Source organism: Centroberyx affinis, unplaced genomic scaffold, assembly GCF_046629955.1.
Source record: "Centroberyx affinis isolate AG114_WGS23_722 - 3 ecotype Tasmania unplaced genomic scaffold, CSIRO-AGI_Caff_v1 ptg003110l_1, whole genome shotgun sequence".
NCBI lineage: Eukaryota > Metazoa > Chordata > Actinopteri > Beryciformes > Berycidae > Centroberyx > Centroberyx affinis.
In genome coordinates, this window is record NW_027281179.1 from 320,375 (window position 1) to 332,373 (window position 11,999).

General features: G+C 40.7%; 2 protein-coding genes across 6 annotated transcripts; both read right to left on the bottom strand.

Annotated features, from left to right (window-relative positions):
- Positions 1–87: 87 nt before the first annotated feature.
- On the bottom strand, positions 88–3,245 carry kxd1 (KxDL motif containing 1). Of its 5 annotated transcripts, none has more exons than XM_071537736.1 (5): positions 3,113–3,245; positions 2,628–2,735; positions 2,333–2,485; positions 2,204–2,250; positions 88–1,597 (listed from the first exon to the last, which is right to left on the bottom strand). In XM_071537736.1, the coding sequence occupies exons 2-5, from the start codon at positions 2,723–2,725 to the stop codon at positions 1,320–1,322; spliced, it is 576 nt and encodes a 191-aa protein (XP_071393837.1). In that variant the 5' UTR covers positions 2,726–2,735; positions 3,113–3,245; the 3' UTR covers positions 88–1,319. The 5 variants fall into 5 exon arrangements, with proteins under 5 accessions (XP_071393837.1, XP_071393839.1, XP_071393840.1 ...); XM_071537738.1 differs by having other exon boundaries at positions 3,117–3,240; XM_071537739.1 differs by having other exon boundaries at positions 2,628–2,780; positions 3,117–3,214.
- Positions 3,246–5,843: 2,598 nt separating this feature from the next.
- Positions 5,844–10,804, bottom strand: LOC139659443 (SIN3-HDAC complex-associated factor-like). The gene is made up of 6 exons (XM_071537722.1): positions 10,672–10,804; positions 8,036–8,163; positions 7,747–7,846; positions 7,431–7,554; positions 7,106–7,256; positions 5,844–6,270 (listed from the first exon to the last, which is right to left on the bottom strand). Exons 2-6 carry the CDS (start codon positions 8,161–8,163, stop codon positions 5,925–5,927), a joined length of 849 nt encoding a protein of 282 aa, XP_071393823.1. The 5' UTR covers positions 10,672–10,804; the 3' UTR covers positions 5,844–5,924.
- Positions 10,805–11,999: the final 1,195 nt, after the last annotated feature.

The window sequence follows — 11,999 nt, forward strand, 5'->3', positions numbered from 1 at the left end:
ATGTTTTCACACAGGACACAGCTTATGAACGATATTTCATGTACAGATACTTAAGCAAAAAAACATTTAATCATGACATAATCACAGTTCTTACATTAAGTTCAAGTTAAAACAAAAACTAGTGGTTAGAGAGACCGTCCCGTTTCCAGCTCTCACATTGGCAAGCTCCTGCCCTGCTGAAGTGTCCTTGAGCAAGACACTGATCTGTAGCTGACCCTGTACTCTGTCCTCCCTGTGATTCCCTATGGGGATCAATAATGCATCTTATTAAACGTTGTTGAAAACATTTATGTATGCATTAACAAACATACTCCCTGTTACTAACAAGTGTCCATAGAGTAATGATGTTGCAATACACAGACAATATCATATGTGCCGGTACCTAGTAATTACTTGCAAGCCCTAATAGCATTCAGGTAGGTTGTGAACATTGTAATAAATTCTGTCTTTCCTCTAACAAGGGGTCTCATCATCAATACAGATGGCTGCCTTCAGTTAACTGTGTATCTCCAAAAATGAAAGAAAATAAATAAAATGAACTTATTCGTACGATAATTGAGGACCACTGCCCCAATTCACTCTCAATAACATGGGATTTAGTTCTTTAACATAACTTCAAGTGTTATCGGCAGCTGTTTTTGGTGCTGGACAGGTTTAGAACAAGCAAGCATGGCAACAGAATCCCATCATTATTGTAAACAGTTCATAGCCACTGCCAGAATCGAGGCAGTATCAGTATTGTGTAGATAGATTAATGTCTGAAAAATTATGCAGATATCGTAAACAGGGTTGGGGTCAATTCATGAATGAAGTCATCACCTCCAATTCAACTGAGGAATTGGAACTGGAAAAACCCTACAGGAATCAGTTGGAATTGAATTGGAATTTCAGGAAGTGAATTCAATGAAATTCTGTGAAAGTCCATGTTTTTTTTGTTTTTTCTTACCGCATATCTGAGATTACAGAGTGTTATATATTATCAATACTGAATATCATAAAATGTTAAAGGTACCTTTCAAGTGGTATTTGATGCATAACATGTAATCATAATACATACATTATGATTGAATGTATTTGATTTGTTTAACTGTCTTAGAAGTGGAATTTCATGGAATTAAATTCTATTTCCTGTCATTCCAAATTCAATTCCAATTCTGTTTCCAATTTCCAAAGGTCCGCACACTGTAGCTCCCTTTAGTTCTTTTAATTAAACATCCCACATAATCCCACATCCAATTCCAGTTCCAACTCCAGGAGTAGAATTGGAATTTACCATGGATTCGCAATTCACTTGACCCCAACTCTGGACTGTCCATTCATCAGTTTTCATTCAGAAAGCGCAACTCTGCAGGTACCGAGTCGGGCCCCTCGTCCCTCAGGACGGCTGTGTCTGGGATGTCGGAGGTGGGCGTGTCAGGCGGCTCCTGAGAGAGATCCTCGGAGCATGGGCTCACGGTGGGGGAGATCACGTCCGGACTCGTGTCGCAGGACTCTGTGCTCTGCTCCGAGGTCGCCGTCGTGGCTGTCGTGGCAACACTGGGGGCAATCGGGTCAAACTCGTCATCGTCATCCTCCAGGATGGGAGACTCATGGATATCTGTCAAAAAAGAAAGATCATCCCCAGTCATCGCCACGCCTTGAGATGTCTTAATAACTGAAAACATGATGTCTGGAGATATTTCTGTATATCAAGACATCTAAAGACATCTTAAGACTTAAACTGAAGACATACAGCGTTTGTCTTCAGACATTAAAGAGCACGTCTTGAGACATAAGAGCCAGATTTTGTGTCTTTAAGACAATGAATATCTTTAGACACATCACTTTGTCTTGAGACACTGGCGTTTTGTGTCTTACGGCTGTCCAGTTTAAAACATTTTTTTTGTTGCAATTAGAATAAGACTAGTGTGTCTCAAGACATAATACCATGGTAGTTTTGAACTGAAAACAGTTACGTGTTGTTATTATTGTTGTATTACTGTCTCGTTTTTAAGATACTTTTAACAATATAAGACTTTAAAGGTGGTTATTTAGAGTTTAAGTGTTTTCAACATGATGAGAATAAACACAAAAGGAGTGAAATCTGGAAAAACTGGACACAAGTTATGTCCAATTTTCCTCTGTTTTAGACCAACTGATAAGACAGGCATTGACAGTGTCAGGTGGTTATGGCATGATGAATGTATTGAAAAAGCCAACTCACTGCTGAAAGCTTCTGGGTACTGCTTAGCAATCTTTCCCTTCAGCGTCCTGGAGGAACAGAGGAGTGAGACCATTAATCACAGGGTCGAGGCTGTGTGTGTGTTTGCTCTGGAGGGGGACCGTGACTCACCTGATCCTCCGGAAGATGCTGTCCAGATCTTTCTTCATCTCCACAAGGGTGCGGGTGTGGAGCATGAAGTGCTCGTTCATCTGCTGCAGCCGCACGTTGGACAGCCCGTTGAAGTTTATCAGCATTTCATTGGTTTTCTCAAAGCGGTCCAGCCTGGTTTCAGAATAAAGTCAGCAGGGCACAAACAATCTTCGGGTTAAATTTTTACAAAGAATGGGGCAGGTTTCTCAGCAGGGCAGTCATTTTATATATCCCCACATGAAGCTGAACAGCCTCTTCAGAGCATGATACTCACATGTGTCTCTGAGCCTGGATGATGGCGTTGACATCCTCAGAGTTGACCATGCTCAGCATCCTGTTGCAGAACATGCCAGATGCCGTGGGCTCCACCATGATGAAGACGCTGCAGATGCAAACCTCTTTTTAGAAACGTCCCGGTGCAAAGGTACTGTATCAAATTCACTAAAGTCAGCAACATAAGCACGTGATATTAAACAAAACGCTTAGAAAACAATGGAGAGAACAACCTTGAGGAATTATGAAACCAATGGGTAAAATCTGGAAACACATTGTCTTTATACTCAGTACTAAGCTTGTTTTATCATCGTCTACAGCTGCTCAGTTACTGCAATGAAGTTATTTGAAATGCAGCATGTTGTTACGTTAAATAACTTTAATGTCAGTTAAGCCGGCTGCTCCTGTAGCAGGCTGAATGAGCCATCATCACATTAGCTTGCTAGCTAAAACTCAAGCGAAGCTACTACGGCGGTTTAATTTTACCTACTGCAGGTTCCGCTGTTGTTGTTTTCGTCAGTCTCTTGCTGTGTAAATAACAGATTGAAAACTGTACATCTGCAGCCCGAATACAAAGGGGCAGTTGACAGCTGTGGACCAAAAACAAGACACTTCCGTGTTTGTTAAAAATGTCCCTGTCACATGACAACCACTTCCGCTGCTGTTTAGTAGCGTCGGTTCCCTCTCGTGCATGATTGGAAATAACCGAAATAACATAGGCCAAGTATTCCTCTTCTCGTAATACATACAATACATAAATAAAGACATTTAATCACTACACAATTCATAATGTTGTTGTGTGTGTCTGTGTCGCCCTGGCTATGATGGATTGTTTATTTGAACAACCTATACTCATCTATAAATTATTCTGCATTATTCTGTGAATTTTCAATGAATAGGAGAGGGGATTTTTTTTTTTTTGATTGGGTCAAAAATGGGCCACGGCCTCTCTGCTGTGACCCCATTCCTCAAATTCCCAAAGGCAAGACTAATTTCTAAATTTGGATTCCAGACTGAAAGTGTTAATTAAGTAACATTTGATCTATTTACACTGGGATGTTGTGGAGGGTAAATCAAACTCAGTTAACTCTTTTTATTCATACAATAGAGTTACTGACATTTTAAATTGACATAAATCTTCATGTTACAATTTTTAATATGTTATTAGAAAAAGTAGGCTAGTATCAGACAATACCTACATAAGTGACATGAAAATTGTCTTTTCAAGAAAATAAAGTAAATCCTTCTAAATACTAACTTTTTTTTAGTTTGCATTGGTGGTTGTTTAATGGGATTCATCCCCTTTGAGTTCCTGGTTTACCCAAAAACAGTCCAAAAACTCATCAAGTCCAGAAAACTCACAAAATTACTTTTATTAAGGGACAAGTAAAAAAAGTACATGATGTATAAAAAATACAAAACCGCCTTGCCTAACTTGTAAGCTAAGTAAATGCATAGCTACAATACATGCAAGTAGCACTAAAGCCTAGAGTGCAGCTATTCTACCATTCTGTAACATGTTTAGGCTACAGGGGAAAGGGGGGAAAGTACAGTTTGGTTGTAATCTATCTCTTAGTCTACATGATACAGATCCAAAGTGATGATACAGAATAAGTTAGGTTACACGCAACTCAACTGATGAGTAAATAAATACTTAAACATTTCACAAATATTGACAACCGGTAATTCAAGGCAATGCCAAACACCGCCTGTGTGAGAATTACATTCGATCAATTACTGATGTACAAAACCATACTATTGTAAAAGATTAACAGAATTCATAGTATTACACTTCTAACTGGGGATGCAGTGATACAAATAAATATGAAATAAATAAATAATGGAACCCATATAAGAGCCGTATCGCTCACCCAACCCCTTATGTACACGACACCCCCGCTGCTCCCAACTACTACGTCACATGTAGGAAACTCCGTATTAGTGTTCTTTTTAGAATACCATAAACATACATACAAATGACCTCGGACAAGCACACGTGTCCATAGAAAACCTGCATTGATTTGACATTGGGTGAATTTCAATGTGCTTTGGCTTTCATTTGATAAATAAAGTAATATTAGGCTATATATCACAACACCTTTGTGGTATATAAGAGGCAATGGCATAGCATTTCAACTTGTATAAAGTCTTTTACCATCTACTGACCCGGGAATGACAGATTTCACTGATATTGATATTGCTGAATGACTATAGACCGATTGGTATGTTTTGCTGTTGTATTGTGTTGTATTATTATGCAAAGACACTTTTTCTATTTTTCCATTTTCTTTTTTTTTTTTTTTTACATATAAAAATAATTTAAAAGTTCAGAGAAATGGATCCAAAAAAATAAAAGTAAGATTTACAGTTTTTTTTTATAAGGCCATGCAATTTAGTAGACTCATGCATCCGATCATTAGGTCTTTTGGATGAGTGGGCTTGTCGCCATTCATGCAAAATGCACTATGTGTTGCTGAGGCCACAATAAATATAGCTCCTGTCCCTTATTGTTCCTTAATACCAATTAAGAATTAACACTAGCACTGTCTGTAACACATAATTAAGGCTGGTGTATTTGCTGTTGGCGCTGTGAATAGGCCTTATTCAAATGGGACCCACATATTCACACACACATATTCGCTAATCCAGTCTAGACAAACAAACTGTTTTTGCTGAGAGTGGATGTAAATATGAATAGATGCAAACACAAAGGCTTCTGTACAGGTCTGTGATCTGTTAATGTGGAGTTTCATTCCAAAACGAGATATCCACCATTTCAAAAAAAAGAAAGTGACGTCTACTCTTGAAAGAAAAGTAAAACTAATCACACTATATTAGTCATCGTCAACACCTATGCTTACAAAATAGCAACATTTTTGAGAATGGGTTCAGCTGTATTTTTGAAATGTTTGAGGGATGAATTTCAAGTATGCTTTTTCTCAAAATGGATCTATAGCGTTTTGGAATAAAAAAAAAAATCGTTTTAAATGTACCAGCAAACTAGAGTTCCAGCATTTTACCTAAAGTAGATGAAAACACCACAGATGACGGTAAATCATCATCAGGTTGGGAAGAGTATTAAATATACAAAAAACAGACAAAGTGGAAAAACAAGAGTCCATAAGTTACCATTTAGACATAATAAAACAAACCGCTGACAGTATTATGTAGAAGACCAAAGGATTTTCAGCTGCTTTATGATTGAAGGCAACTTCTTTCTGTAAGTGCTTGAAACACAAGAGCACCCCAAGACTTCCTCAAAGATGTGCACAAGGGGGGGGGGGGGGGGGGTTCGGCATTACCACTCCTCCTCCTCCACCTCGCTCTTGGCTGGAGGTGTTGCCATGGCAACATGTAGCTGCGGAGCCTCTGTGCTTTCCTCACAGGTTGGTGTCTCCTTCACTTCCTCTTCCATCTGGGGCTTCTTCCCACTGACCTCCTCCCCCGCCTGCCCTTCCTCTACCTCCACCTCTTCCTCCTCCTCCTCTTCCTCGTAGCCCTCCTCCTCTTCCTGCTGCTGCTGCTGCTGCTGCTGCTGCTGCTGCTGCCGCTGTTTCTTGCGGCAGCAGGGCTTGAACAGATGGGGGTCAATGAGCACCTCCCCAAAACGGCCCTTGTAGATGATTCCACAGCACACCCTTTGCCTGGACAACAATAAACAGAATTTAATTCAATTGTAATATGTAGCGACAAGGAAGTCAGCGGTCCAAGTTATTTTTTTGTAGCATTAGTCTAAGTGCATAAAGATGGCAGTCTGCTGTTTTTGTTACACCCATTCCACATTGCAAAGTGGCCATATTTCAACATCCATCAGTGGCAGATTGCTGTAGGACCCGATGATGTCATTCCAGGAGGCCACCATGTTTATGCACTTGATGCAACAACCATCAAACTGCACTACAGGCCAAACGGAGCTATTCACTTTACCAAAAAGTTCCCAAACTGCAATGCAACATAGACACTAAAAACTTTATTGAATATAATCCTATTTTTAGCTGTGACCAGCAGCTAGTATAAGTTACTCTGTTGATTTGTAAACCATAAGTTTGCTACACCAGAGATCCTGGGTTCTAATCCAGAGTGAGTCAATAACAAAGTGACAAGCTGGTCATAGCTTTGTCATTAATTACATGCTTGTTTTTATTTTTGGGCATCTTGAAATGTGCTACTGTAAACCAATAGGGCTCTTTACTTGTCCATGTGATATTGCTTAAAATAATGTCAAATTACAGCTGCCATTATGTATTTATTTGTCATTTTGTCATTACCAGGTCTCTCTTGTGAATGAGACCCCGTGTCTCAATGAGATTACCTGTCTAAATAAAGGTTTGATAAAAATAATAATAATAATAATTTTGCATCTAAAATGAGAGGATATGTTTAGGCTTAGACTCCCTCACAGTGCTGTTGTCCTGGAGCAGCTAGTGCCGTGTTCAAAGAAAGCTGTGATAGCAACATGAACTGAACTGGCTGACTTACCTCTTCCAGTAGGTGAGGTCCAGGAAGGAGAAGACAGGGGAGCGGCTGGACCCGGGGCTGAGCTCAGCGTCAGAGCCCTCGTCCGACAGGTTGCTGTAGCTGGGAGACTGAGCCGGAGAAGCGCTGGAGGTGGTGCTGTGGGCATCTGAGTCTGGTGGGAAGAACAATCATATTAAGTGAAGATGTAGTGTGCGATCTAAATGCATGTATAGGGAATGTATATGACAAAAAAATATATATATTCCTTCAAGGAACAGATGCGAGTGAACAAAATCCATTCACTGCACCAAAATTTACAAATCAAACGGCAAAATGCAGAACTCACTGTTTCTTTTAAGCTCTTTCTGCAGCCTGCTGATCTGGCTTGGCCTCGCTTTCTTGGAGACGGACTTTATCTTCTTTGGCCTGGCAGTTATCTTTAGGCTTGGACCTCCTCTAGCATCAACCACCTGGAGAGAGGAGAGGAGAGGAGAGGAGAGGAGAGGAGAGGAGAGACAAGGCGAGAGGAGAGGAAACAAATATTCATACTGTAGCATTCCACTATATCACCATGTGACCTTCTCAGGACAGCAGGTGACTGTAATGAAGGGACAGGCTGACATTATGGGAATAAGTGGAAACACAGGCCCAGAGTCACCTACATGATTCCAGTTCTTCTTGCACCCCACAGGGAGTTTTTTCCATCGCTTCACCAGCAGCACACAGGCATTACAAATGTCCCCAGATCGACTTTCACACAACCTTCAGGGAGATTAGGGGGGAAATGTATGCAGCAATTAATAACATTGTGTGTGTTCTAGAGAGAGAGAGAGAGAGAGAGAGAGAGAGAGAGAGCAAATGCATGAAATGAAAGTAAGGTATGCTACAGCCTACATAGCTATTACAGCTGGTTCTCTCTCCTAGCGCCACATGCTGTGTTTTGCATCTTACCCGAAGCAGCTCCTGAAGTCCTTCTCATACCGCTTGCTGTCCGTGAAGCGAGAGCTGGACGACTTGGCGCGGCAGATGCAACAGCCGTCCAAACTCCGGTACATCTTCGGCTTATGAAAGCCAAACATCTGCCCACAAAACAGCAATGATTTTAAAACGCAACATCTCGGGGTCTAATCAAGTTATCATTGTGAGTAAATTGCGTGCAGGTACGAATCCTCCCTGTACAGGCCTGTATCTCTCTGGTTCATATAAAGGGCGGTATTTTGGTGTTCCCTTTAAAATTAAACGCATGTAAATAATCATGAAATTAGGTGATTGGTCACAATCCCTAAACCTCTGTAGAAAGCGAGCATGTAGGAGCATCTTGCCGTGCTCCTGCTCTGCCGTGACCCAAATGAGGGAAGTAGGTCAACAGTCAGACAGCGCGTCAGACAGATCATGTCACCATGCTGCGCTCAGAGGCTTATGCGCTCTTAATTTTGGCAATTCAAAATATGACATAAATACAGGCTTAGTAGGATGCACGAAGGCTGCAGAAGATAGATATTTGGCATCGTTGAAAAACACACTATAAAATATGAGCTTCTGTTGCCATAGAATGTAAAGAAATAGAAAAATAGAGGTTGCATCCACGAGGGTTCACTCGAGCGCACCGATTCATGCGGGAGGATTATTATGATTTATGTTGCTAGGCAAAATTTAATATACCCAGCACATGTAGACCTGAACTGCGGCAAAACTGCGAGCCGCGCCCCCCAGACTGGGCTTTTTTTTTGCCATCAGTCCTCGGGGTCTCCTGACAGTGCAGTGGCACAGAGTGCAGCCAGAGATTAGGTAAAAGCAGCGAGCTCTCACTCTGACCCCTTTTCCCGGTACCACAAACGTAATCTCAAATCTTGGCCAAAAGTTTCCAGATATGATATACTGTTGTAGATATTTTACGTTAAAAACATCTAAGGTTTATCTGGACCAAGATGCACATTAACGCGAAAGTACTGTTCACACCCAGAGCTAAAACTATATATTTCTTTGTGGTTAGAATTTCTTCAATCAATCAAAGTCTATTTATACAACACATTTCATACACTTACGAGCAGTACAAATGCTTAGCAGATAATAATAATAAAGAAATGAGAAAAAAGACCAATGATAAAATACATGAAACAAGGTAGACTCAGTGTACAAAAAATTAATAAAAACCTAAAACCAACAACTCAAGTAAAAACAATGTTTAAAAGCTACGTTTTAAGTTCCCTCTTAAAACAATCCGAATTTTCTTAAAAAAACAACAACTTTGTTTCACCTCTATATCAGTCGCTATGTTGTCTCTCTAGGAAAGATAAGAGACAGGAGCGCATGTAGGCTACTGACCAGAAACCGGGACAATTTTTCACTTTGAGTGCTTCATCTTCTAAAATACAGACGATCTTCGCTGTAGCAGCAGAATACAGTACGTGACGCAACTCAACATGGCAACACACTTCAAAGGCGGAGGCAGTGTGGAAAAGGGGGTGTGATGCGATTTTCCGCAAAACCTGTATAATTAAAAGTTAACTGTATGCATTATTTTGAAAGCAATTAAGGCGTGCGCAAATAACGCAATAAACTTAAAAATAAATGGTGACTTCGCGAAAAGGCGCGGTTTTATTCGAGCTAAAAGTGTAAATCGATAAATTCACCGCCCACTCTAGCGAGGAAGCATGGCATGCCACACGACCTGCTTCATGCGCACCCATTTTATGATGACCGTCCTGTAGTCGACGATGCACGACCCTTTCCTTTCCAAGTTTAACTTTACGCAGTAGGATAAACTAAATTATGCGAACACATTTCGAAAGCAAAATATCTCCGTCTCATTTTTGAGGGGAAACTGTTCCTAGACTATCGTGTAATTTGATCTTTACTCTTTGTTATTCAAGAACCGCGTCACTGCAACAGTCCACCTACTACATGTGCATGAAGTTCAAAGCGACGGCTTTTGAAAGTCATTGTCTGGGCCCGTTTTTAATATTGAATACTGTTTATTACTCGATTAAGTTTAAGAAAGCCTTCACGGATAGGTGTTTGCAGTATTTTGTTGACAGCGGCGCCCGCGTGCTGAGGCGCATTTCCCGTACGGGTGGGCGTGAGAGATTCAACTTGGCTTATAGCAGTCGTAAATGTGTAGTAGGCTAGGCTGTCGGTGCACTACAGCTACAATGTGGACACAAATGCATTTCAGAAGAGCATTTTTCCTACTGTAACATTCATAATAACTGACTTTAGTCAAATGCTCGGCGCGAGAAAAGGAGTGATTGCCTCCAACAACCAAATGCACTTTATCCACCAAATGATAACAACAGCCATTCTTGCTCATGGTGCTTGCATAAGAAGCTTTTTGACACCTATTCACCCCCTCAATTACATCCTGCATGCCTTTCACTTCGCCCTACTATAAAAAAAAAAGTATTTAAAAGGTGGCCTGTAGCTCAAGTTGGTCGCCCAGTTTGTGTTGCTGTAGGCCCAAAACGAGCAATTGTTCTTAGACAACTCGAAGCTTGTTTTGAATTACAGAATTGAAAACACGAGACTCCAAAACCCCGCAAAGGTTCAAAGACTCGACAAGACAAATATAAGCCAGTCGCATTCATTACCTTGTTGCAAGTTGCGTGAAGTTGATACAAAGTGATATTCTTGATAACGCGTCGTTACAATGTAACTATTATGAAAATCAACCCGCATCAGTAACCCGCTCTCTTGTTGATGTCTGCGCTTGTGGACGGGACTGGATAGTTGTGGACCAAGTGCGCATGCGCTCTATCCACACCTCCATTTCAGAGTAGAGCGGAGGGCTTTTTCTTTTTCTTCAATCAACCCTATTTACATAAACGACGTGTGACGTTTCAGTGCGTCTGCATTCTACTGGCCTTATAAGGATGGGAACATTGCGCGGGAACAGGGGGCTCGGCTCCGGTTGCTATGGCACATTGGAGAATGTAAGCAAAGGGGTGGAGCCTGTCGTTTTACTACAGAACGCCAGATGGCCTGTCTGGAGGCCTACGGTTTAGGAGTCTCACGCAGGGATGCGCATTGTTTATTTCAATTGCGTGACTCTGGACCGGTGATGTAGTGGTAAATAGAAGGTGAGTAAAACATGACCTCCAGTCGGTGGTCAGCATGAGGCAAACAACCACCAATATCTATTATATATTCAGAAAAGCATTACTTTGTTTTCTCCTTAATAGATCATATACAGGCCTATAGAATGAAACGCTACATCAGTTTGGAATCACTTATTATAATGCTTATTATAATGTGTACTATTAATTTATGTCAGCCTACAAAGCTGGGTAAACTCTGTTCCGCAAATAAAAAGGTGGATAAACTGAGTCACTGCATCCCTGTTATGGACGCTTGGTAAATGTTTGAAACACCATAAAAACACTGCAGGAACTGCACTGCGGAACACAGGTCACCGGCAGCGGACTTTAGTACTATCTACAGTTTCAAGAGAACGTGAAGGCCTAACCTCAAGCTCAACCCAGTTGACAATGCATCTTGTAAGACTAGCGCTTGATCAAAACATTACAAGAGTCCTCATAGAATAAAATTACACCATACTCCGTTGTCATGTTAATCAAAGGAGCTTGTGTCAGAAGATACAGGAAAAACACAGCGTTTAGAAAAGGTCAGGTTTTGCATCTGTAAATGGTAAAGTTTTAAAGGCTGTGTTTGTAATTATCAGAGCCAAATAGTCCTGTGAGATGAGAAAGTTAAGAAAACCTTGTTTTGCAGCTGCAAATCATTGTTAACCCAGCAAGAATCTGATTATCTGATGATATCATACATCACAGATTTAGGATTTAAACAGCACAAATAATACAAAGAGGTGTCAGTTATGTCAATATTAACTTTAATCTTTAACAACACATTTCATAAATATCGAAATAACAACAATTCATTATTGCTTACTCTAATCTAT